The following is a 25,297-nucleotide window of genomic DNA, read 5'->3' on the forward strand; positions in this document are numbered from 1 at the left end:
GGGGCGGGGCTAGGAGCGATGTGTGAGGGGGGGGGGCGTGTCCTTGAATAAATTAGGTTAAAGTAGGCGGGGCGAACGCTCCGTGGTTTAACACTGGCTGGGCGTGGGCGGGAACGTCATTTGCATATAAAGGGGAGGAGTTATTAACCCTCCCCCCCCCCCCCCCCATGGCCTCGTCCAATCGCAGCCTAGTCCCCGCCTTCTCCACCCCCAGCCCCGCCCCCGCCGCTCGCGCGCGCGCGTCGCAATTGGCGGGAAAGTTCGGCGAGGGTGGTGAGGTTAAGCGCTCGCGCGGACGTTGAGGCGACGTTGAGGCAACGTTCGCGGGCGTCCGAGGGTCTCCTTCTCTTCTCTCCCTCCCTCCCTCCGGGTGTCATTCCCCTCGCGTCTTCTGAGGCGATAAACCTTCCCGGTGCCGCGCCATGCTTCGCCTCGCCGCACGCGGCCTGCTCTCGCCTCGGGCCCCCCGGGCTCGCCTGAGTGGCTCTGCCGGGCAAGGTGGTGGAGGAGGCGGCGGGCGGCGGCTGCTGAGGTGGATCGGCGTCGGAGCCGTGACCGCCTCAGTGGCCGTGGCGGTGGCGGCCTCGCGTTGGGCTCCTCCGGCCGAGATGGCGACTGCGAAGACGACGACGACGAAGACGACGAAGAAGCAGGAGGAGGAGGAGACGGAGTGGCGCGAGTTCATGGCGCCTCCTGTTAGCGGAGTGGAGGCGCTTCGTGCAACTCGCGGCGCCATGAGGAGTCGGATGGAGGTGTTCATCATGGAGCTGCAGGCTGAGGTGAGTGAGTGGGTGGGTGGGTGAGTGGGTGAGTGACTGGGTGAATGAGTGACTGAGTGAGTGGGTGAATGAGTGACTGAGTGAGTGGGTGAGTGACTGAGTGAGTGACTGAGTGAGTGGGTGAGGAGTCAGATGGAGGTGTTCATCATGGAGCTGCAGGCTGAGGTGAGTGAGTGGGTGAGTGAGTGAGTGGGTGAGTGAGTGGGTGAGTGGACTGTGAGTGACTGAGTGGGTGAGTGAGTGGGTGAGTGAATGAGTGAGTGGGTGAGTGACTGAGTGAGTGGGTGAGTGCCTGAGTGACGTGAGTGAGTGACTGAGTGACTGACTGAGTGGGTGGGTGAGTGACTGACTGAGTGACGTGAGTGGGTGAGTGGGTGAGTGACTGGGTGAGTGACTGAGTGAGTGGGTGAGGAGTCGGATGGAGGTGTTCATCATGGAGCTGCAGGCCGAGGTGTGTGGGTGAGTGAGTGGGTGAGTGACTGAGTGGGTGAATGAGTGACGTGAGTGGGTGAATGAGTGAGTGGGTGGGTGAGTGGGTGACTGAGTGAGTGAGTGACTGAGTGAGTGAGTGGGTGGGTGAGTGGGTGACTGAGTGAGTGAGTGACTGAGTGAGTGAGTGGGTGGGTGAGTGGGTGACTGAGTGAGTGAGTGAGTGAGTGGGTGAGTGACTGGGTGAGTGACTGAGTGAGTGACTGAGTGAGTGGGTGAGGAGTCGGATGGAGGTGTTCATCATGGAGCTGCAGGCCGAGGTGAGTGGGTGAGTGAGTGAGTGGGTGAATGAGTGAGTGGGTGAGTGACTGAGTGAGTGGGTGAGCGAGTGAGTGACTGAGTGAGTGACTGAGTGAGTGGGTGAGCGAGTGAGTGACTGAGTGAGTGGGTGACTGAGTGAGTGGGTGAGCGAGTGACTGAGTGAGTGGGTGAGTGACTGAGCGAGTGACTGAGCGAAGTGAGTGAGTGGGTGGGTGAGTGACTGAGTGAGTGAGTGGGTGAGTGACTGACTGGGTTAGTGACTGGGTTAGTGACTGGGTGAGTGACTGGGTGAGTGACTGAGTGACTGAGTGAGTGGGTGAGTGAGTGGGTGAGTGAGTGATTGAGTGAGTGGGTAGTTGGGTGAGTGGATAGTTGGGTGAGTGGGTGGGTTGTTGGGTGAGTGAGTGGGTGGCTGGGTGAGGAGTTCATCATGGAGCTGCAGACGGAGTGAGTGAGGTAGGTGGGTGAGTGGGTGAGTGAGGAGGGATGGTGAGTGGGTGAGTGAGTGACTGACTGAGTGAGTGGGTGGGTGGGTAGTTGGGTGAGTGAGTGGGTGAGGAGGGATGGTGAGTGGGTGGGTGAGGAGGGATGGTGAGTGGGTGAGTGAGGAGGGATGGTGAGTGAGTGAGTGAGTGACTGACTGAGTGAGTGGGTGGGTGGGTAGTTGGGTGAGTGAGTGGGTGAGGAGGGATGGTGAGTGGGTGGGTGAGGAGAGATGGTGAGTGGGTGAGTGAGGAGGGATGGTGAGTGAGTGAGTGAGTGACTGACTGAGTGAGTGGGTGGGTGGGTAGTTGGGTGAGTGAGTGGGTGGGGAGGGATGGTGAGTGGGTGGGTGAGGAGGGATGGTGAGTGGGTGAGTGAGGAGGGATGGTGAGTGAGTGAGTGACTGAGTGAGTGGGTGGGTGGGTAGTTGGGTGAGTGGGTGGGTGAGGAGGGATGGTGAGTGAGTGAGTGACTGACTGAGTGAGTGGGTGGGTAGTTGGGTGAGTGAGTGGGTGAGGAGGGATGGTGAGTGGGTGGGTGAGGAGGGATGGTGAGTGTGTGAGTGAGGAGGGATGGTGAGTGAGTGAGTGACTGACTGAGTGAGTGGGTGGGTGGGTAGTTGGGTGAGTGAGTGGGTGAGGAGGGATGGTGAGTGGGTGGGTGAGGAGGGATGGTGAGTGGGTGAGTGAGGAGGGATGGTGAGTGAGTGAGTGACTGACTGAGTGAGTGGGTGGGTGGGTAGTTGGGTGAGTGAGTGGGTGAGGAGGGATGGTGAGTGGGTGGGTGAGGAGGGATGGTGAGTGGGTGAGTGAGGAGGGATGGTGAGTGAGTGAGTGACTGACTGAGTGAGTGGGTGGGTAGTTGGGTGTGCGAGTGAGGCAATGGCTGGCTGTTGAAACCTCCTGAAGATGTCATCACTTTTCAACGAGAAGATAAGAGACTTGCGGTCGGTCTTATCTACACTCTCCCCACGCCTCACCCCCACGCCTCACCCCCACGCCTCACCCACGCCTCACCCCCACGCCTCACCCCCACGCCTCACCCACGCCTCACCCCCCCCCGCCTCACCCGTGACCCCCCCCCCCCCGTGACCCTCCCCCCGTGACCCCCTCCCCCGTGACCCTCCCCCGTGACCCTCCCCCCGTGACCCTCCCCCGTGACCCTTCCCCCGTGACCCCCCCCCGTGACCCTCCCCCGTGACCCTCCCCCTGTGACCCCCCCGTTACCCTCCCCCCGTGACCCCCCCCCGTGACCCTCCCCCCGTGACCCTCCCCTCGTGACCCCCCCCCCCCCCCCGTGACCCTCACCCGTGACCCCCCCCCGTGACCCTCCCCCCGTGACCCTCCCCTCGTGACCCCCCCCCCCCCCCCGTGACCCTCACCCGTGACCCCCCCCCGTGACTCCCGTGACCCCGCCAGGTGTGCCGTGCGCTGGAGGAGGTGGAGGGGGAGGGGGGGAAGAAATTCCGGGTGGAGCAGTGGAGTCGCCCTGGTGGTGAGCGGCGCCACCACTCACCACCACCACTCACTACCACTCACCACCGCTCACCACCACCACTCACCACCACTCACCACCACTCACCACCACCACTCACCACCACCACTCTCACCACCACCACTCACCACCACCACTCACCACCACTCACCACCACTCACCACCACTCACCACCACTCACCACCACTCACCACCACCACTCACCACCACTCACCACCACCACCACTCACTACCACTCTCACCACCACTCACCACCACCACCACTCACTACCACTCACCACCGCTCACCACCACCACTCACCACCACACTCACCACCACTCACCACCACCACTCACCACCACTCACCACCACTCACCACCACTCACCATCACCACCACCACCGCTCACCACCACCACTCACCACCACTCACCACCACTCACCACCGCTCACCACCACCACTCACCACCACACTCACCACTGACCACCACCACTCACCATCACCACCACCACCACTCACCACCACCACTCACCACCACCACTCACCACCACCACTCACCACCACCACTCACCACCACCACTCACCACCACCACTCACCACCACCACTCACCACCACTCACCACCACCACTCTCACCACCACTCACCACCACCACTCACCACCACCACTCACCACCACCACTCACCACCACTCACCACCACCACTCTCACCACCACCACTCACCACCACTCACCATCACCACCACCACTCACCACCACCACTCACCACCACCACTCACCACCACCACTCACCACCACCACTCACCACCACCACTCACCACCACCACTCACCACTCACCACCACCACTCACCACTCACCACCACCACTCACCACTCACCACCACTCACCACCACTCACCACCACTCACCACCACCACTCACCACCACCACTCACCACCACTCACCACCACTCACCACCGCTCACCACTCACCATCACCACCACTCACCACCACTCACCACCGCTCACCACCACCACTCACCACCACACTCACCACTGACCACCACCACTCACCATCACCACCACCACCACTCACCACCACCACTCACCACTCACCATCACCACCACCACCACTCACCACCACCACTCACCACCACCACTCACCACCACCACTCACCACCACCACTCACCACCACCACTCACCACTCACCACCACCACTCACCACCACCACTCACCACCACCACTCACCACCACCACTCACCACCACCACTCACCACCACCACTCACCACCACCACTCACCACCACCACTCACCACCACCACTCACCACCGCTCACCACCACCACTCACCACCACTCACCACCACCACTCACCATCACCACTCACCACCACCACTCACCACCACCACTCACCACCACCACTCACCACCACTCACCACCACCACTCTCACCACCACCACTCTCACCACCACCACTCACCACCACCACTCACCACCACCACCACTCTCACCACCACCACTCACCACCACCACTCACCACCACTCTCACCACCACCACTCACCACCACCACTCTCACCACTCACCACCACCACTCACCACCACCACTCACCACCACTCACCACCACCACTCACCACCACCACTCACCACCACCACTCTCACCACCACCACTCACCACCACCACTCTCACCACTCACCACCACCACTCACCACCACCACTCACCACCACTCACCACCACCACTCACCACCACCACTCACCACCACCACTCACCACCACCACTCACCACCACCACTCACCACCACCACTCACCACCACTCACCACCGCTCACCACCACCACTCACCACCACCACTCACCACTGACCACCACCATGCTCACCACTCACCACCACCACTCACCACCACTCACCACCACCACTCACCACCACTCACCACCACCACTCACCACCACCACTCACCACCACTCACCACCACCACTCACCACCACCACTCACCACCACTCACCACCACCACTCACCACCACCACTCACCACCACCACTCACCACCACTCACCATCACCACTCACCACCACTCACCACCACCACTCACCACCACCACTCACCACCACTCACCACCACCACTCACCATCACCACTCACCACCACCACTCACCACCACCACTCACCACCACCACTCACCACCACCACTCACCACCACCACTCACCACCACTCACCACCACCACTCACCACCACCACTCACCACCACTCACCACTCACCACCACCACTCACCATCACCACTCACCACCACCACTCACCACCACCACTCACCACCACACTCACCACTGACCACCACCATGCTCACCACTCACCACCACTCACCACCACCACTCACCACCACCACTCACCACTACCACTGACCACCACTCACCACCACTCACCACCACCACTGACCACCACCACTCACCACCACCACTCACCACCACCACTCACCACCACTCACCACCGCTCACCACCACCACTCACCACCACCACTCACCACTGACCACCACCATGCTCACCACTCACCACCACCACTCACCACCACTCACCACCACCACTCACCACCACTCACCACCACCACTCACCACCACCACTCACCACCACTCACCACCACCACTCACCACCACCACTCACCACCACTCACCACCACCACTCACCACCACCACTCACCACCACCACTCACCACCACTCACCATCACCACTCACCACCACTCACCACCACCACTCACCACCACCACTCACCACCACTCACCACCACCACTCACCATCACCACTCACCACCACCACTCACCACCACCACTCACCACCACCACTCACCACCACCACTCACCACCACTCACCACCACCACTCACCACCACCACTCACCACCACTCACCACTCACCACCACCACTCACCATCACCACTCACCACCACCACTCACCACCACCACTCACCACCACACTCACCACTGACCACCACCATGCTCACCACTCACCACCACTCACCACCACCACTCACCACCACCACTCACCACTACCACTGACCACCACTCACCACCACTCACCACCACCACTGACCACCACCACTCACCACCACCACTCACCACCACCACTCACCACCACCACTCACCACCACCACTGACCACCACCATGCTCACCACCACTACACTCACCACCATTCACCACCATGCATGAGAGGGTGAATGTGTCCGTCGTTCCGCGCCGCCCCCTCCCGCAGGAGAGGGTGAATGTGTCCGTCGTTCCGCGCCGCCCCCTCCCGCATGAGAGGGTGAATGTGTCCGTCGTTCCGCGCCGCCCCCTCCCGCAGGAGAGGGTGAATGTGTCCGTCGTTCCGCGCCGCCCCCTCCCGCAGGAGAGGGTGAATGTGTCCGTCGTTCCGCCCCACCCCCTCCCGCAGGAGAGGGTGAATGTGTCCGTCGTTCCGCGCCGCCCCCCTCCCGCAGGAGAGGGTGAATGTGTCCGTCGTTCCGCCCCACCCCCTCCCGCAGGAGAGGGTGAATGTGTCCGTCGTTCCGCGCCGCCCCCTCCCGCAGGAGAGGGTGAATGTGTCCGTCGTTCCGCCCCACCCCCTCCCGCAGGAGAGGGTGAATGTGTCCGTCGTTCCGCCCCACCCCCTCCCGCAGGAGAGGGTGAATGTGTCCGTCGTTCCGCCCCACCCCCTCCCGCAGGAGAGGGTGAATGTGTCCGTCGTTCCGCCCCACCCCTCCCGCAGGAGAGGGTGAATGTGTCCGTCGTTCCGCTCCACCCTCCCCCTGCAGGAGAGGGTGAATGTGTCCGTCGTTCCGCCCCACCCCCTCCTGCAGGAGAGGGTGAATGTGTCCGTCGTTCTGCCCCACCTCCTCCTGCAGGAGAGGGTGAATGTGTCCGTCGTTCCGCCCCACCCCCCTCCCGCAGGAGAGGGTGAATGTGTCCGTCGTTCTGCCCCACCCCCCTCCCGCAGGAGAGGGTGAATGTGTCCGTCGTTCCGTGACCACTCCACCCCCCTCCCGCAGGAGAGGGTGAATGTGTCCGTCGTTCCGCCCCACCTTCCTCCCGCAGGAGAGAGTGAATGTGTCCGTCGTTCCGCCCCACCCTCCTCCTGCAGGAGAGGGTGAATGTGTCCGTCGTTCCGCCCCACCCTCCTCCTGCAGGAGAGGGTGAATGTGTCCGTCGTTCCGTGACCACTCCACCCCCCTCCCGCAGGAGAGGGTGAATGTGTCCGTCGTTCCGCCCCACCTTCCTCCCGCAGGAGAGAGTGAATGTGTCCGTCGTTCCGCCCCACCCTCCTCCTGCAGGAGAGGGTGAATGTGTCCGTCGTTCCGCCCCACCCTCCTCCTGCAGGAGAGGGTGAATGTGTCCGTCGTTCCGCCCCACCCCCTCCTGCAGGAGAGGGTGAATGTGTCTGTCGTTCCGCCCCACCCTCCTCCTGCAGGAGAGGGTGAATGTGTCCGTCGTTCCGCCCCACCCCCTCCTGCAGGAGAGGGTGAATGTGTCCGTCGTTCCGCCCCGACCCCCCCCCCCCCAGGAGAGGGTGAATGTGTCCGTCGTTCCGCCCCCCCCCCCTCCTGCAGGAGAGGGTGAATGTGTCCGTCGTTCCGTGACCACCTCCTCCTGCAGGAGAGGGTGAATGTGTCCGTCTTCCGCCCCACCCCCCCCCCCCCCAGGAGAGGGTGAATGTGTCCGTCGTTCCGTGACCACCTCCTCCTGCAGGAGAGGGTGAATGTGTCCGTCGTTCCGCCCCACCCCCCCCCCCCCAGGAGAGGGTGAATGTGTCCGTCGTTCCGCCCCACCCCCTCCCGCAGGAGAGGGTGAATGTGTCCGTCGTTCCGCCCACCCCCTCCCGCAGGAGAGGGTGAATGTGTCCGTCGTTCCGCCCCACCCCCTCCTGCAGGAGAGGGTGAATGTGTCCGTCGTTCCGCCCCACCCCCTCCCGCAGGAGAGGGTGAATGTGTCCGTCGTTCCGCCCCACCCCCTCCTGCAGGAGAGGGTGAATGTGTCCGTCGTTCCGCCCCACCCCCTCCCGCAGGAGAGGGTGAATGTGTCCGTCGTTCCGCCCCACCTTCTCCTGCAGGAGAGGGTGAATGTGTCCGTCGTTCCGCCCCACCCCCCCTCCCGCAGGAGAGGGTGAATGTGTCCGTCGTTCCGCCCCACCCCCCCCCTCCTACAGGAGAGGGTTGAATGTGTTCGTTGTTCGCGCCGCCCCCCTCCCGCAGGAGAGGGTGAATGTGTCCGTCGTTCCGCCCCACCCCCTCCCCGCAGGAGAGGGTGAATGTGTCCGTCGTTCCGCGCCGCCCCCTCCCGCAGGAGAGGGTGAATGTGTCCGTCGTTCCGCCCCACCCCCTCCCGCAGGAGAGGGTGAATGTGTCCGTCGTTCCGCGCCGCCCCCCTCCCGCAGGAGAGGGTGAATGTGTCCGTCGTTCCGCCCCACCCCCTCCCGCAGGAGAGGGTGAATGTGTCCGTCGTTCCGCCCCACCCCCTCCCGCAGGAGAGGGTGAATGTGTCCGTCGTTCCGCCCCACCCCCTCCCGCAGGAGAGGGTGAATGTGTCCGTCGTTCCGCCCCACCCCTCCCGCAGGAGAGGGTGAATGTGTCCGTCGTTCCGCTCCACCCTCCCCCTGCAGGAGAGGGTGAATGTGTCCTTCGTTCCGCCCCACCCCCTCCTGCAGGAGAGGGTGAATGTGTCCGTCGTTCTGCCCCACTCCCTCCTCCTGCAGGAGAGGGTGAATGTGTCCGTCGTTCCGCCCCACCCCCCTCCCGCAGGAGAGGGTGAATGTGTCCGTCGTTCCGCCCCACCCCCTCCTGCAGGAGAGGGTGAATGTGTCCGTCGTTCCGCCCCACCCCCCCCCCAGGAGAGGGTGAATGTGTCCGTCGTTCCGCCCCCCCCCCCTCCTGCAGGAGAGGGTGAATGTGTCCGTCGTTCCCGTGACCACCTCCTCCTGCAGGAGAGGGTGAATGTGTCCGTCGTTCCGCCCCACCCCCCCCCCCCCCCCAGGAGAGGGTGAATGTGTCCGTCGTTCCGTGACCACCTCCTCCTGCAGGAGAGGGTGAATGTGTCCGTCGTTCCGCCCCACCCCCCCCCCCCCAGGAGAGGGTGAATGTGTCCGTCGTTCCGCCCCACCCCCTCCCGCAGGAGAGGGTGAATGTGTCCGTCGTTCCGCCCCACCCCTCCCGCAGGAGAGGGTGAATGTGTCCGTCGTTCCGCCCCACCCCCTCCTGCAGGAGAGGGTGAATGTGTCCGTCGTTCCGCCCCACCCCCTCCCGCAGGAGAGGGTGAATGTGTCCGTCGTTCCGCCCACCCCTCCTGCAGGAGAGGGTGAATGTGTCCGTCGTTCCGCCCCACCCCCTCCCGCAGGAGAGGGTGAATGTGTCCGTCGTTCCGCCCCACCTTCTCCTGCAGGAGAGGGTGAATGTGTCCGTCGTTCCGCCCCCACCCCCTCCCGCAGGAGAGGGTGAATGTGTCCGTCGTTCCGCCCCACCCCCCCCCCTCCTACAGGAGAGGGTGAATGTGTTCGTTGTTCCGCGCCGCCCCCTCCCGCAGGAGAGGGTGAATGTGTCCGTCGTTCCGCCCCACCCCCTCCCGCAGGAGAGGGTGAATGTGTCCGTCGTTCCGCGCCGCCCCCTCCCGCAGGAGAGGGTGAATGTGTCCGTCGTTCCGCGCCGCCCCCTCCCGCAGGAGAGGGTGAATGTGTCCGTCGTTCCGCCCCACCCCCTCCCGCAGGAGAGGGTGAATGTGTCCGTCGTTCCGCCCCACCCCCTCCCGCAGGAGAGGGTGAATGTGTCCGTCGTTCCGCCCCACCCCCTCCCGCAGGAGAGGGTGAATGTGTCCGTCGTTCCGCCCCACCCCTCCCGCAGGAGAGGGTGAATGTGTCCGTCGTTCCGCTCCACCCTCCCCCTGCAGGAGAGGGTGAATGTGTCCGTCGTTCCGCCCCACCCCCTCCTGCAGGAGAGGGTGAATGTGTCCGTCGTTCTGCCCCACCTCCTCCTGCAGGAGAGGGGTGAATGTGTCCGTCGTTCCGCCCCACCCCCCTCCCGCAGGAGAGGGTGAATGTGTCCGTCGTTCTGCCCCACCCCCTCCCGCAGGAGAGGGTGAATGTGTCCGTCGTTCCGTGACCACTCCACCCCCCTCCCGCAGGAGAGGGTGAATGTGTCCGTCGTTCCGCCCCACCTTCCTCCCGCAGGAGAGAGTGAATGTGTCCGTCGTTCCGCCCCACCCTCCTCCTGCAGGAGAGGGTGAATGTGTCCGTCGTTCCGCCCCACCCTCCTCCTGCAGGAGAGGGTGAATGTGTCCGTCGTTCCGTGACCACTCCACCCCCTCCCGCAGGAGAGGGTGAAATGTGTCCGTCGTTCCGCCCCACCTTCCTCCCGCAGGAGAGAGTGAATGTGTCCGTCGTTCCGCCCCACCCTCCTCCTGCAGGAGAGGGTGAATGTGTCCGTCGTTCCGCCCCACCCTCCTCCTGCAGGAGAGGGTGAATGTGTCCGTCGTTCCGCCCCACCCCCTCCTGCAGGAGAGGGTGAATGTGTCCGTCGTTCCGCCCCACCCTCCTCCTGCAGGAGAGGGTGAATGTGTCCGTCGTTCCGCCCCACCCCCTCCTGCAGGAGAGGGTGAATGTGTCCGTCGTTCCGCCCCACCCCCCCCCCCAGGAGAGGGTGAATGTGTCCGTCGTTCCGCCCCCCCCCCCCTCCTGCAGGAGAGGGTGAATGTGTCCGTCGTTCCGTGACCACCTCCTCCTGCAGGAGAGGGTGAATGTGTCCGTCGTTCCGCCCCACCCCCCCCCCCCCCAGGAGAGGGTGAATGTGTCCGTCGTTCCGTGACCACCTCCTCCTGCAGGAGAGGGTGAATGTGTCCGTCGTTCCGCCCCACCCCCCCCCCCCCAGGAGAGGGTGAATGTGTCCGTCGTTCCGCCCCACCCCCTCCCGCAGGAGAGGGTGAATGTGTCCGTCGTTCCGCCCCACCCCCTCCCGCAGGAGAGGGTGAATGTGTCCGTCGTTCCGCCCCACCCCCCTCCTGCAGGAGAGGGTGAATGTGTCCGTCGTTCCGCCCCACCCCCTCCCGCAGGAGAGGGTGAATGTGTCCGTCGTTCCGCCCCACCCCCTCCTGCAGGAGAGGGTGAATGTGTCCGTCGTTCCGCCCCACCCCCTCCCGCAGGAGAGGGTGAATGTGTCCGTCGTTCCGCCCCACCTTCTCCTGCAGGAGAGGGTGAATGTGTCCGTCGTTCCGCCCCACCCCCCTCCCGCAGGAGAGGGTGAATGTGTCCGTCGTTCCGCCCCACCCCCCCCCCCCTCCTACAGGAGAGGGTGAATGTGTTCGTTGTTCCACCCCACCACCCTCCTACAGGAGAGGGTGAATGTGTCCGTCGTTCCGCCCCACCCCCCCCCCCCTCCTACAGGAGAGGATGAATGTGTTCGTTGTTCCACCCCACCACCCTCCTGCAGGAGAGGGTGAATGTGTCCGTCGTTCCGCCCCCACCACCCTCCTGCATGAGAGGGTGAACGTGTCCGTCGTTCCGTGCCCCGCCCCTCCCGCAGGTGGTGGAGGGGTGACGTGCGTGCTTCAGGAGGGGCGGGTGTTTGAGAAGGCCGGGGTGAACGTGTCCGTCGTTCGGGGCCACCTACCTCCCGAAGCCGCCGCACAGATGAGGAGCAGAGGTCGCGACATCACTCCAGACGCCAACGGTAACATCCATCGCCATCACGACCATCGCCATCTCGACCATCGCCATCACGACCATCGCCATCACGACCATCGTCATCGCGACCATCGCCATCGCGACCATCGCCATCGCGACCATCGCCATCGCGACCATCGCCATCGCGACCATCGCCATCGCGAGCATCGCCATCGCGAGCATCGCCATCGCGACCATCGCCATCGCGACCATCGCCATCGCGACCATCGCCATCGCGACCATCGCCATCGCGACCATCGCCATCACGAGCATCGCCATCGCGAGCATCGCCATCGCGACCATCGCCATCGCGACCATCGCCATCGCGACCATCGCGACCATCGCCATCGCGACCATCGCCATCACGAGCATCGCCATCGCGAGCATCGCCATCGCGAGCATCGCCATCGCGACCATCGCCATCGCGACCATCGCCATCGCGACCATCGCCATCACGAGCATCGCCATCGCGAGCATCGCCATCACGAGCATCGCCATCGCGAGCATCGCCATCGCGAGCATCGCCATCGCGACCATCGCCATCGCGACCACGACCATCGTCATCGCGACCATCGCCATCGCGACCATCGCCATCGCGACCATCGCCATCGCGACCATCGCCATCGCGACCATCGCCATCACGAGCATCGCCATCGCGAGCATCGCCATCGCGACCATCGCCATCACGACCATCGCCATCGCGACCATCGCCATCGCGACCATCGCCATCGCGACCATCGCCATCACGAGCATCGCCATCACGAGCATCGCCATCGCGAGCATCGCCATCACGAGCATCGCCATCGCGAGCATCGCCATCGCGACCATCGCCATCACGACCATCGCCATCGCGACCATCGCCATCGCGACCATCGCCATCGCGACCATCGCCATCACGAGCATCGCCATCGCGAGCATCGCCATCGCGAGCATCGCCATCGCGACCATCGCCATCGCGACCATCGCCATCGCGACCATCGCCATCGCGAGCATCGCCATCGCGAGCATCGCCATCGCGACCATCGCCATCGCGACCATCGCCATCGCGAGCATCGCCATCACGATCATCGCCATCACGACCATCGCCATCGCGAGCATCGCCATCACGAGCATCGCCATCACGAGCATCGCCATCGCTACCATCGCCATCACGAGCATCGTCATCACGAGCATCGCCATCACGACCATCACGACCATCGCCATCGCCATCACGACCATCGCCATCATCGCCATCACGATCATCGCCATCACGAGCATCGCCATCACGACCATCGCCATCACGAGCATCGCCATCACGACCATCGCCATCACGACCATCGCCATCACGACCATCACGACCATCGCCATCACGACCATCGCCATCACGACCATCGCCATCGCCATCACGACCATCGCCATCACGACCATCGCGACCATCGCCATCACGACCATCGCCATCACGACCATCGCCATCACGACCATCGCCATCACGAGCATCGCCATCACGAGCATCGCCATCACGACCATCGCCATCACGAGCATCGCCATCGCGACCATCGCCATCACGACCATTGCCATCACGAGCATCGCCATCACGACCATCGCCATCGCGAGCATCGCCATCGCGACCATCGCCATCACGACCATTGCCATCACGAGCATCGCCATCACGACCATTGCCATCACGAGCATCGCCATCGCGACCATCGCCATCGCGAGCATCGCCATCACGAGCATCGCCATCACGACCATCGCCATCACGACCATCGCCATCACGAGCATCGCCATCACGACCATCGCCATCGCGAGCATCGCCATCACGATCATCGCCATCACGACCATCGCCATCGCGAGCATCGCCATCACGAGCATCGCCATCACGAGCATCGCCATCGCTACCATCGCCATCACGAGCATCGTCATCACGAGCATCGCCATCACGACCATCACGACCATCGCCATCATCGCCATCACGATCATCGCCATCACGAGCATCGCCATCACGACCATCGCCATCACGAGCATCGCCATCACGACCATCGCCATCACGACCATCGCCATCACGACCATCACGACCATCGCCATCACGACCATCGCCATCGCCATCACGACCATCGCCATCACGACCATCGCCATCGCGACCATCGCCATCGCGACCATCGCCATCACGACCATCGCCATCACGACCATCGCCATCACGAGCATCGCCATCACGAGCATCGCCATCACGACCATCGCCATCACGACCATCGCCATCACGACCATCGCCATCACGAGCATCGCCATCACGAGCATAGCCATCGCGACCATCGCCATCACGACCATCGCCATCACGAGCATCGCCATCACGAGCATCGCCATCACGACCATCGCCATCACGAGCATCGCCATCACGAGCATCGCCATCACGAGCATCGCCATCACGACCATCGCCATCGCGAGCATCGCCATCGCGACCATCGCCATCACGACCATTGCCATCACGAGCATAGCCATCACGACCATCGCCATCGCGACCATCGCCATCGCGAGCATCGCCATCACGAGCATCGCCATCACGACCATCGCCATCACGACCATCGCCATCACGAGCATCGCCATCACGAGCATCGCCATCACGACCATCGCCATCACGACCATCGCCATCACGACCATCGCCATCGCGACCATCGCCATCGCGACCATCGCCATCACGACCATCGCCATCGCGACCATCGCCATCACGACCATCGCCATCACGACCATCGCCATCGCGAGCATCGCCATCGCGACCATCGCCATCACGACCATCGCCATCACGACCATCGCCATCACGAGCATCGCCATCACGACCATCGCCATCACGACCATCGCCATCACGAGCATCGCCATCACGACCATCGCCATCACGAGCATCGCCATCACGACCATCGCCATCACGACCATCGCCATCACGACCATCGCCATCACGACCATCGCCATCACGACCATCGCCATCACGACCATCGCCATCACGACCATCGCCATCACGACCATCGCCATCACGAGCATCACTATCACTACCACCATCACGACCATCGCCATCACGACCATCGCCATCACGACCATCGCCATCGCGACCATCGCCATCACGACCATCGCCATCGCGACCATCGCCATCACGACCATCGCCATCACGACCATCGCCATCGCAACCATCGTCATCACTACCACCACTATCACTACCACCATCATGACCATCACCGTCACTACTACCATCACTACCACCACCATCACCATCATCACTACCACCATCACTACCATCACCACCAACATCGCCATCATCACTACCACCATCACTACCATCATCACTACCATCACCACCAGCATCGCTACCATCAATACCATTACTACTACCATCACTACCACAATCACTACCACCATCACTACCATCACCACCAACATCTTCATCATCACTACCACCATCACTACCATCACCACCAACATCTTCATCATCACTACCACCATCACTACCATCACCACCAACATCTTCATCATCACTACCACCATCACTACCATCACCACCAACATCTTCATCATCACTACCACCATCACTACCATCACCACCAACATCTTCATCATCACTACCACCATCACTACCATCGCTATCATCACTACCACCACCATCACTACCACCATCACGACCATCACCATCACTACTGCCATCATTACCACCACCATCATCACTACCACCATCACTACCACCATCACTACCACCATCACTACCACAATCACTACCACAATCACTACCACCATCACTACCATCACCACCAACATCGCCATCATCACTACCACCATCACTACCATCACCATCATCACTACCACCATCACCACCATCATCACTACCATGACTACTACCATCACTACCATCACCATCATCACTACCACCATCACCACCATCATCACTACCATCACTACCACCATCACTACCATCACCATCATCATTACCACCATCACTACCATCACCATCATCACTACCACCATCACTACCATCACCATCATCACTACCACCATCACCACCATCATCACTACCATGACTACTACCATCACTACCATCACCATCATCACTACCACCATCACCACCATCATCACCATCATCACTACCACCATCACTACCATCACCATCATTACCACCATCACTACCATCACCATCATCACTACCACCATCACTACCATCATCATCATCACTACCACCATCATCACTACCATCACTACCACCATCACTACCATCACCATCATCACTACCACCATCACCACCATCATCACTACCATCACTACCACCATCACTACCATCACCATCATCACTACCACCATCACCACCATCATCACCATCATCACTACCACCATCACTACCATCACCATCATCACTACCACCATCACCACCATCATCACCATCATCACTACCACCATCACTACCATCACCATCATTACCACCATCACTACCATCACCATCATCACTACCACCATCACTACCATCATCATCATCACTACCACCATCATCACTACCATCACTACCACCATCACTACCATCACCATCACTACCATCACCATCATCACTACCACCATCACCACCATCATCACCATCATCACTACCACCATCACTACCATCACCATCATCACTACCACCATCACCACCATCATCACCATCATCACTACCACCATCACTACCATCACCATCATTACCACCATCACTACCATCACCATCATCACTACCACCATCACTACCATCATCATCATCACTACCACCATCATCACTACCATCACTACCACCATCACTACCATCACCATCACTACCATCACCATCATCACTACCACCATCACCACCATCATCACCATCATCACTACCACCATCACTACCATCACCATCATCACTACCACCATCACCACCATCATCACCATCATCACTACCACCATCACTACCATCACCATCATCACTACCACCATCACCACCATCATCACTACCATCACTACCACCATCACTACCATCACCATCATCATTACCACCATCACCACCATCATCACTACCATCACTACTACCATCACTACCATCGCCATCATCACTACCACCATCACCACCATCATCACCATCATCACTACCATCACTACTACCATCACTACCATCACCATCATCATTACCACCATCACTACCATCATCACACCGGACGCCAACGGTACCCCCATCACCGCCATCATCATCAGCGTCGCCATCAGCAGCGTTAGTGGCCATTGTGGTGGTTGTGATAGTGGTTGTGGTGGTGGTGGTGGTGGTTGTGGTTATTGTGATATTGATTGTGATATTGATCGTGATTGTTCTGTTGATAGTGGTTGTTGTCATATTGATAGTTGTTGTGGTGGTGGTTGTTGTGGTTGTGATATTGATGTAGTTGTGATAGTGGTTGTGGTGGTGGTGGTGGTGGTTGTGGTTATTGTGATATTGATTGTGATATTGATCGTGATTGTTCTGTTGATAGTGGTTGTTGTCATATTGATAGTTGTTGTGGTGGTGGTTGTTGTGGTTGTGATATTGATGTAGTTGTGATAGTGGTTGTGGTGGTTGTGGTGGTGGTGGTTGTGGTTATTGTGATATTGATTGTGATATTGATCGTGGTTGTTCTGTTGATAGTGGTTGTTGTCATATTGATAGTTGTTGTGGTGGTGGTTGTTGTGGTTGTGATATTGATGTAGTTGTGATAGTGGTTGTGGTGGTGGTGGTGGTGGTTGTGGTTATTGTGATATTGATTGTGATATTGATCGTGATTGTTCTGTTGATAGTGGTTGTTGTCATATTGATAGTTGTTGTGGTGGTGGTTGTTGTGGTTGTGATATTGATGTAGTTGTGATAGTGGTTGTGGTGGTTGTGGTGGTGGTGGTTGTGGTTATTGTGATATTGATTGTGATATTGATCGTGGTTGTTCTGTTGATAGTGGTTGTTGTCATATTGATAGTTGTTGTGGTGGTGGTTGTTGTGGTTGTGATATTGATGTAGTTGTGATAGTGGTTGTGGTGGTTGTGGTGGTGGTGGTTGTGGTTATTGTGATATTGATTGTGATATTGATCGTGGTTGTTCTGTTGATAGTGGTTGTTGTCATATTGATAGTTGTTGTGGTGGTGGTTGTTGTGGTTGTGATATTGATGTAGTTGTGATAGTGGTTGTGGTGGTTGTGGTGGTGGTGGTTGTGGTTATTGTGATATTGATTGTGATATTGATCGTGGTTGTTCTGTTGATAGTGGTTGTTGTCATATTGATAGTTGTTGTGGTGGTGGTTGTTGTGGTTGTGATATTGATGTAGTTGTGATAGTGGTTGTGGTGGTTGTGGTGGTGGTGGTTGTGGTTATTGTGATATTGATTGTGATATTGATCGTGGTTGTTCTGTTGATAGTGGTTGTTGTCATATTGATAGTTGTTGTGGTGGTGGTTGTTGTGGTTGTGATATTGATGTAGTTGTGATAGTGGTTGTTGTGGTGGTGATATTGGTTGTTGTGGTTGTGACATTGGTTGTTGTGATATTGGTTGTTGTGGTTGTGATATTGATTGTGTTGTTGCGGTTGTTGTGATATTGGTTGTTGTTGTTTTGATGTTTGTTGTTGTGATATTGGTTGTTGTGATATTGGTTGTTGTTGTTGTGATATTGATTGTGGTTGTTGTTGTGCTATTGGTGGTTGTTGTTGTGGTTGTTGTTGTTGTGATGTTTGTTGTTGTGATATTTGTTGTTGTTGTGATGTTGCATGTTGTTGTTGTGATTTTGATTGTGGTTGTTGTGCTATTGGTGGTTGTTGTGATTTTGATTGTGGATGTTGTGATTTTGATTGTGGTTGTTGTGGTATTGATTGTGGTTGTTGTTGTGCTATTGGTGGTTGTTGTTGTGGTTGTTGTTGTTGTTGCTCGGGCAGGCCAGTACCCATTTGTGGCGATGGGCGTGAGCTCCGTGATCCACCCGCACAACCCCCACGTGCCCACCCTGCACTTCAACTACCGCTACTTCGAGATTCAGCAGCAACACGGTGAGTGGGTGGGTGGGTGAGTGGGTGGGTGGGTGGGTGGGTGGGTGAGTGAGTGGGTGAGTGAGTGGGTGGGTGGGTGAGTGGGTGGGTGAGTGGGTGGGTGAGTGGGTGAGCTCCGTGATCCACCCACACAACCCCCACGTGCCCACCCTGCACTTCAACTACCGCTACTTCGAGATTCAGCAGCAACACGGTGAGTGGGTGGGTGAGTGGGTGAGTGGGTGGGTGGGTGAGTGGGTGGGTGGGTGGGTGAGTGGGTGGGTGGGTGGGTGGGTGAGTGGGTGGGTGGGTGGGTGAGTGGGTGGGTGGGTGGGTGAGTGGGTGGGTGAGTGGGTGGGTGGGTGGGTGGGTGAGTGGGTGGGTGAGTGGGTGGGTGGGTGAGTGGGTGAGTGGGTGGGTGAGTGGGTGGGTGGGTGAGTGGGTGAGTGGGTGGGTGAGTGGGTGGGTGGGTGAGTGAGTGGGTGAGTGAGTGGGTGAGTGAGTGAGTGGGTGAGTGGGTGGGTGGGTGGGTGAGTGGGTGAGTGAGTGGGTGAGTGAGTGAGTGGGTGAGTGGGTGGGTGGGTGGGTGAGTGGGTGAGTGAGTGGGTGAGTGGGTGAGTGGGTGAGTGAGTGGGTGGGTGGGTGAGTGAGTGGGTGGGTGGGTGAGTGGGTGGGTGAGTGGGTGGGTGGGTGGGTGGGTGAGTGGGTGGGTGGGTGGGTGAGTGGGTGAGTGAGTGGGTGGGTGGGTGAGTGGGTGGGTGGGTGGGTGGGTGGGTGAGTGGGTGGGTGGGTGAGTGGGTGGGTGGGTGGGTGAGTGGGTGAGTGAGTGGGTGGGTGGGTGAGTGGGTGGGTGAGTGGGTGGGTGGGTGGGTGAGTGGGTGAGTGAGTGGGTGGGTGGGTGAGTGAGTGGGTGGGTGGGTGAGTGGGTGAGTGGGTGGGTGAGTGGGTGGGTGGGTGGGTGAGTGGGTGGGTGGGTGGGTGAGTGGGTGGGTGGGTGGGTGGGTGAGTGGGTGGGTGAGTGGGTGGGTGGGTGGGTGAGTGGGTGGGTGAGTGGGTGGGTGGGTGAGTGGGTGAGTGGGTGGGTGAGTGGGTGGGTGGGTGAGTGGGTGAGTGGGTGGGTGAGTGGGTGGGTGAGTGGGTGAGTGGGTGGGTGAGTGGGTGGGTGGGTGAGTGGGTGAGTGGGTGGGTGAGTGGGTGGGTGAGTGGGTGGGTTAGTGGGTGAGTGGGTGGGTGAGTGGGTGGGTGGGTGAGTGGGTGAGTGGGTGGGTGGGTGAGTGGGTGGGTGGGTGAGTGAGTGGGTGGGTGAGTGGGTGGGTGAGTGGGTGGGTGAGTGGGTGGGTGGGTGAGTGGGTGGGTGGGTGAGTGGGTGGGTGAGTGGGTGGGTGAGTGAGTGGGTGTGTGAGTGAGTGGGTGAGTGGGTGGGTGAGTGGGTGGGTGAGTGAGTGGGTGGGTGAGTGGGTGGGTGGGTGAGTGGGTGGGTGAGTGGGTGGGTGAGTGAGTGGGTGTGTGAGTGAGTGGGTGAGTGGGTGAGTGGGTGGGTGAGTGGGTGGGTGGGTGAGTGGGTGGGTGGGTGAGTGGGTGGGTGGGTGAGTGGGTGGGTGAGTGGGTGGGTGAGTGGGTGGGTGAGTGGGTGGGTGGGTGGGTGAGTGGGTGAGTGGGTGGGTGAGCGGGTGGGTGGGTGAGTGGGTGGGTGGGTGAGTGGGTGGGTGGGTGGGTGGGTGAGTGGGTGGGTGGGTGGGTGAGTGGGTGAGTGGGTGGGTGAGCGGGTGGGTGGGTGGGTGAGTGGGTGAGTGGGTGGGTGAGCGGGTGGGTGGGTGAGTGGGTGGGTGAGTGGGTGGGTGGGTGGGTGGGTGGGTGGGTGAGTGGGTGGGTGAGTGGGTGGGTGAGTGGGTGGGTGGGTGGGTGAGTGGGTGAGTGGGTGGGTGAGCGGGTGGGTGGGTGAGTGGGTGGGTGAGTGGGTGGGTGAGTGGGTGGGTGAGTGGGTGGGTGGGTGGGTGAGTGGGTGAGTGGGTGGGTGAGCGGGTGGGTGGGTGAGTGGGTGGGTGGGTGGGTGGGTGGGTGAGTGGGTGGGTGAGTGGGTGGGTGGGTGAGTGGGTGGGTGGGTGGGTGGGTGGGTGAGTGGGTGGGTGGGTGAGTGGGTGGGTGGGTGGGTGAGTGGGTGGGTGAGTGGGTGGGTGGGTGAGTGAGTGGGTGGTTGTGTGGCGACGGTTGTTGTGGTTGTATGATGATGGTTGTGGTTGTTGTGGTGATGGTTGTGGTTGTTATGTGGTGGTGGTTGTGGTGGTTGTGGTTGTTGTTGTTGTATGGTGATGGTTGTGTGGTGATGGTTGTGTGGTGATGGTTGTGGTTGTTGTGTGGTGATGGTTGTGGTGGTTGTGGTTGTTGTTGTTGTATGGTGATGGTTGTGTGGTGGTTGTTGTGTGGTGATGGTTGTGGTTGTTGTGTGGTGATGGTTGTGGTTGTTGTGTGGTGATGGTTGTGGTGGTTGTTGTTGTATGATGATGGTTGTGGTTGTTGTTGTTGTGTGGTGATGGTTGTTGTGGTTGTTGTTGTGTGGTGATGGTTGTGGTTGTTGTTGTGGTGACGGTTGCGGCTGCAGGCGGCACGGTGTGGTGGTTGTGGTTGTTGTGTGATGATGGTTGTGGTGGTTGTGGTTGTGTGGTGATGGTTGTGGTTGTTGTTGTGTGGTGACGGTTGCGGCTGCAGGCGGCACGGTGTGGTTGTTGTGGTGGTTGTGTGATGATGGTTGTGGTGGTTGTTGTGTGGTGACGGTTGTGGTGGTTGTGGTTGTGTGGTGATGGTTGTGGTTGTTGTTGTGGTGACTGTTGTGGCTGCAGGCGGCACGGTGTGGTGGTTGTGGTTGTTGTGTGATGATGGTTGTGGTGGTTGTTGTTGTGTGGTGATGGTTGTGGTGGTTGTGGTTGTTGTTGTGGTGACTGTTGTGGCTGCAGGCGGCACGGTGTGGTGGTTGTGGTTGTTGTGTGATGATGGTTGTGGTGGTTGTGGTTGTGTGGTGATGGTTGTGGTTGTTGTTGTGTGGTGACGGTTGCGGCTGCAGGCGGCACGGTGTGGTTGTTGTGGTGGTTGTGTGGTGACGGTTGTGGTGGTTGTGGTTGTGTGGTGATGGTTGTGGTGGTTGTGGTTGTTGTTGTGGTGACTGTTGTGGCTGCAGGCGGCACGGTTTGGTGGTTTGGCGGGGGCACCGACATGACTCCGAGTTTCCTGGTGGAGGAAGATGTCACCCACTTCCACCGCACGCTACAGGCGGCACTCACAGCCTTCCCGGGCCTCTACACCCACTACAAGCTGTGGTGACGCCTACAGCCACTCACTACACCCGCTCACTCACTCACTACACTCACTCACTACACTCACTCACTACACTCACTCACTACACTCACTACAGCCACTACACTCAATACAGCCACTCACAGCCACTCACTACACTCACTACACTCACTACACTCACTACACTCACGTCACCCACTTCCACCGCACGCTACAGGCGGCACTCACAGCCTTCCCAGGCCTCTACACCCACTACAAGCTGTGGTGACGCCTACAGCCACTCACTACACTCACTCACTACACTCACTCACTACACTCACTACACTCACTCACTACACTCACGTCACCCACTTCCACCGCACGCTACAGGCGGCACTCACAGCCTTCCCAGGCCTCTACACCCACTACAAGCTGTGGTGACGCCTACAGCCACTCACTACACTCACTCACTACACTCACTCACTACACTCACTCACTACACTCACTACACTCACTACACTCACTCACTACACTCACTCACTACACTCACTACACTCACTACACTCACGTCACCCACTTCCACCGCACGCTACAGGCGGCACTCACAGCCTTCCCAGGCCTCTACACCCACTACAAGCTGTGGTGACGCCTACAGCCACTCACTACACTCACTCACTCACTACACTCACTCACTCACTACACTCACTCACTCACTACACTACACTCACTCACTCACTACACTCACTCACTACACTCACTCACTACACTCACTACACTCACTACACTCACTACACTCACTCACTACACTCACTACACTCACTACACTCACTCACTACACTCACTCACTACACTCACTACACTCACTACACTCACTCACTCACTACACTCACTACACTCACTACACTCACTCACTACACTCACTCACTCACTACACTCACTACACTCACTACACTCACTACACTCACTACACTCACTCACTACACTCACTCACTACACTCACTCACTCACTACACTCACTCACTCACTACACTCACTACACTCACTCACTACACTCACTACACTCACTACACTCACTACACTCACTCACTACACTCACTCACTCACTACACTCACTCACTCACTACACTCACTCACTACACTCACTACACTCACTACACTCACTACACTCACTACACTCACTCACTCACTACACTCACTACACTCACTACACTCACTACACTCACTACACTACACTCACTCACTCACTACACTCACTCACTCACTACACTCACTCACTACACTCACTACACTCACTACACTCACTACACTCACAACACTCACTCACTCACTACACTCACTACACTCACTACACTCACTACACTCACTACACTCACTCACTACACTCACTACACTCACTACACTCACTACACTCACTCACTACACTCACTACACTCACTACACTCACTCACTACACTCACTACACTCACTACACTCACTACACTCACTCACTACACTCACTCACTACACTCACTACACTCACTCACTACACTCACTCACTACACTCACTACACTCACTACACTCACTCACTACACTCACTCACTACACTCACTACACTCACTCACTACACTCACTCACTACACTCACTACACTCACTACACTCACTACACTCACTACACTCACTACACTCACTCACTCACTACACTCACTACACTCACTCACTACACTCACTACACTCACTACACTCACTACACTCACTACACTCACTACACTCACTCACTACACTCACTACACTCACTCACTACACCCACTCACTACACTCACTACACTCACTACACTCACTCACTACACTCACTACACTCACTACACTCACTCACTACACTCACTCACTACACTCACTACACTCACTCACTACACTCACTCACTACACTCACTACACTCACTACACTCACTCACTCACTACACTCACTCACTACACTCACTACACTCACTACACTCACTACACTCACTACACTCACTACACTCACTCACTACACTCACTCACTACACTCACTACACTCACTACACTCACTCACTACACTCACTCACTACACTCACTACACTCACTCACTACACTCACTACACTCACTCACTACACTCACTACACTCACTACACTCACTCACTACACTCACTACACTCACTACACTCACTACACTCACTACACTCACTCACTACACTCACTCACTACACTCACTACACTCACTACACTCACTCACTCACTACACTCACTCACTACACTCACTACACTCACTACACTCACTACACTCACTACACTCACTACACTCACTCACTACACTCACTCACTACACTCACTACACTCACTCACTACACTCACGTCACCCACTTCCACCGCACGCTACAGGCGGCACTCACAGCCTTCCTGGGCCTCTACACCCTCTACAAGCTGTGGTGACGCCTACAGCCACTCACTACACTCACTACACTCACTACACTCACTACACTCACTACACCCGCTCACTCACTACACTCACTACACTCACTCACTACACTCACTCACTACACTCACTCACTCACTCACTACACTCACTACACTCACTACACTCACTCACTCACTCACTACACTCACTCACTCACTCACTACACTCACTCACTACACTCACTACACTCACTACACTCACTACTACACTCACTACACTCACTACACTCACTACACTCACTCACTCACTCACTACACTCACTCACTACACTCACTACACTCACTCACTACACTCACTACACTCACTCACTCACTACACTCACTCACTACACTCACTCACTACACTCACTACACTCACTACACTCACTACACTCACTCACTACACTCACTACACTCACTCACTCACTACACTCACTCACTACACTCACTCACTACACTCACTACACTCACTACACTCACTCACTACACTCACTACA

The 25,297-nt window shown here is 58.7% G+C and overlaps 1 protein-coding gene across 1 annotated transcript; it reads left to right on the forward strand.

Annotated features, from left to right (window-relative positions):
- Positions 1-238: 238 nt before the first annotated feature.
- LOC144955579 (oxygen-dependent coproporphyrinogen-III oxidase-like) lies at positions 239-22,447 on the forward strand. Its single transcript, XM_078885755.1, has 6 exons — positions 239-779; positions 3,431-3,506; positions 11,983-12,129; positions 19,011-19,129; positions 19,236-19,314; positions 22,273-22,447. Exons 1-6 carry the CDS (start codon positions 423-425, stop codon positions 22,413-22,415), a joined length of 921 nt encoding a protein of 306 aa, XP_078741881.1. The 5' UTR covers positions 239-422; the 3' UTR covers positions 22,416-22,447.
- The last annotated feature ends 2,850 nt before the right edge of the window (positions 22,448-25,297 follow it).

The sequence above is a fragment of the Lampetra fluviatilis genome, unplaced genomic scaffold (assembly GCF_964198595.1).
Source record: "Lampetra fluviatilis unplaced genomic scaffold, kcLamFluv1.1 SCAFFOLD_1015, whole genome shotgun sequence".
NCBI classification, from domain to species: domain Eukaryota; kingdom Metazoa; phylum Chordata; class Hyperoartia; order Petromyzontiformes; family Petromyzontidae; genus Lampetra; species Lampetra fluviatilis.

Excerpts from the sequence above, each read along its gene's own strand:
- LOC144955579 (XM_078885755.1), top strand. The coding sequence starts at position 423 with ATGCTTCGCCTCGCCGCACGCGGCCTGCTCTCGCCTCGGGCCCCCCGG. Across the intron at positions 780-3,430 it reads TCATGGAGCTGCAGGCTGAG|GTGTGCCGTGCGCTGGAGGA; the intron begins GTGAGTGAGTGG and ends TGACCCCGCCAG. Across the intron at positions 19,315-22,272 it reads CGAGATTCAGCAGCAACACG|GCGGCACGGTTTGGTGGTTT; the intron begins GTGAGTGGGTGG and ends TTGTGGCTGCAG.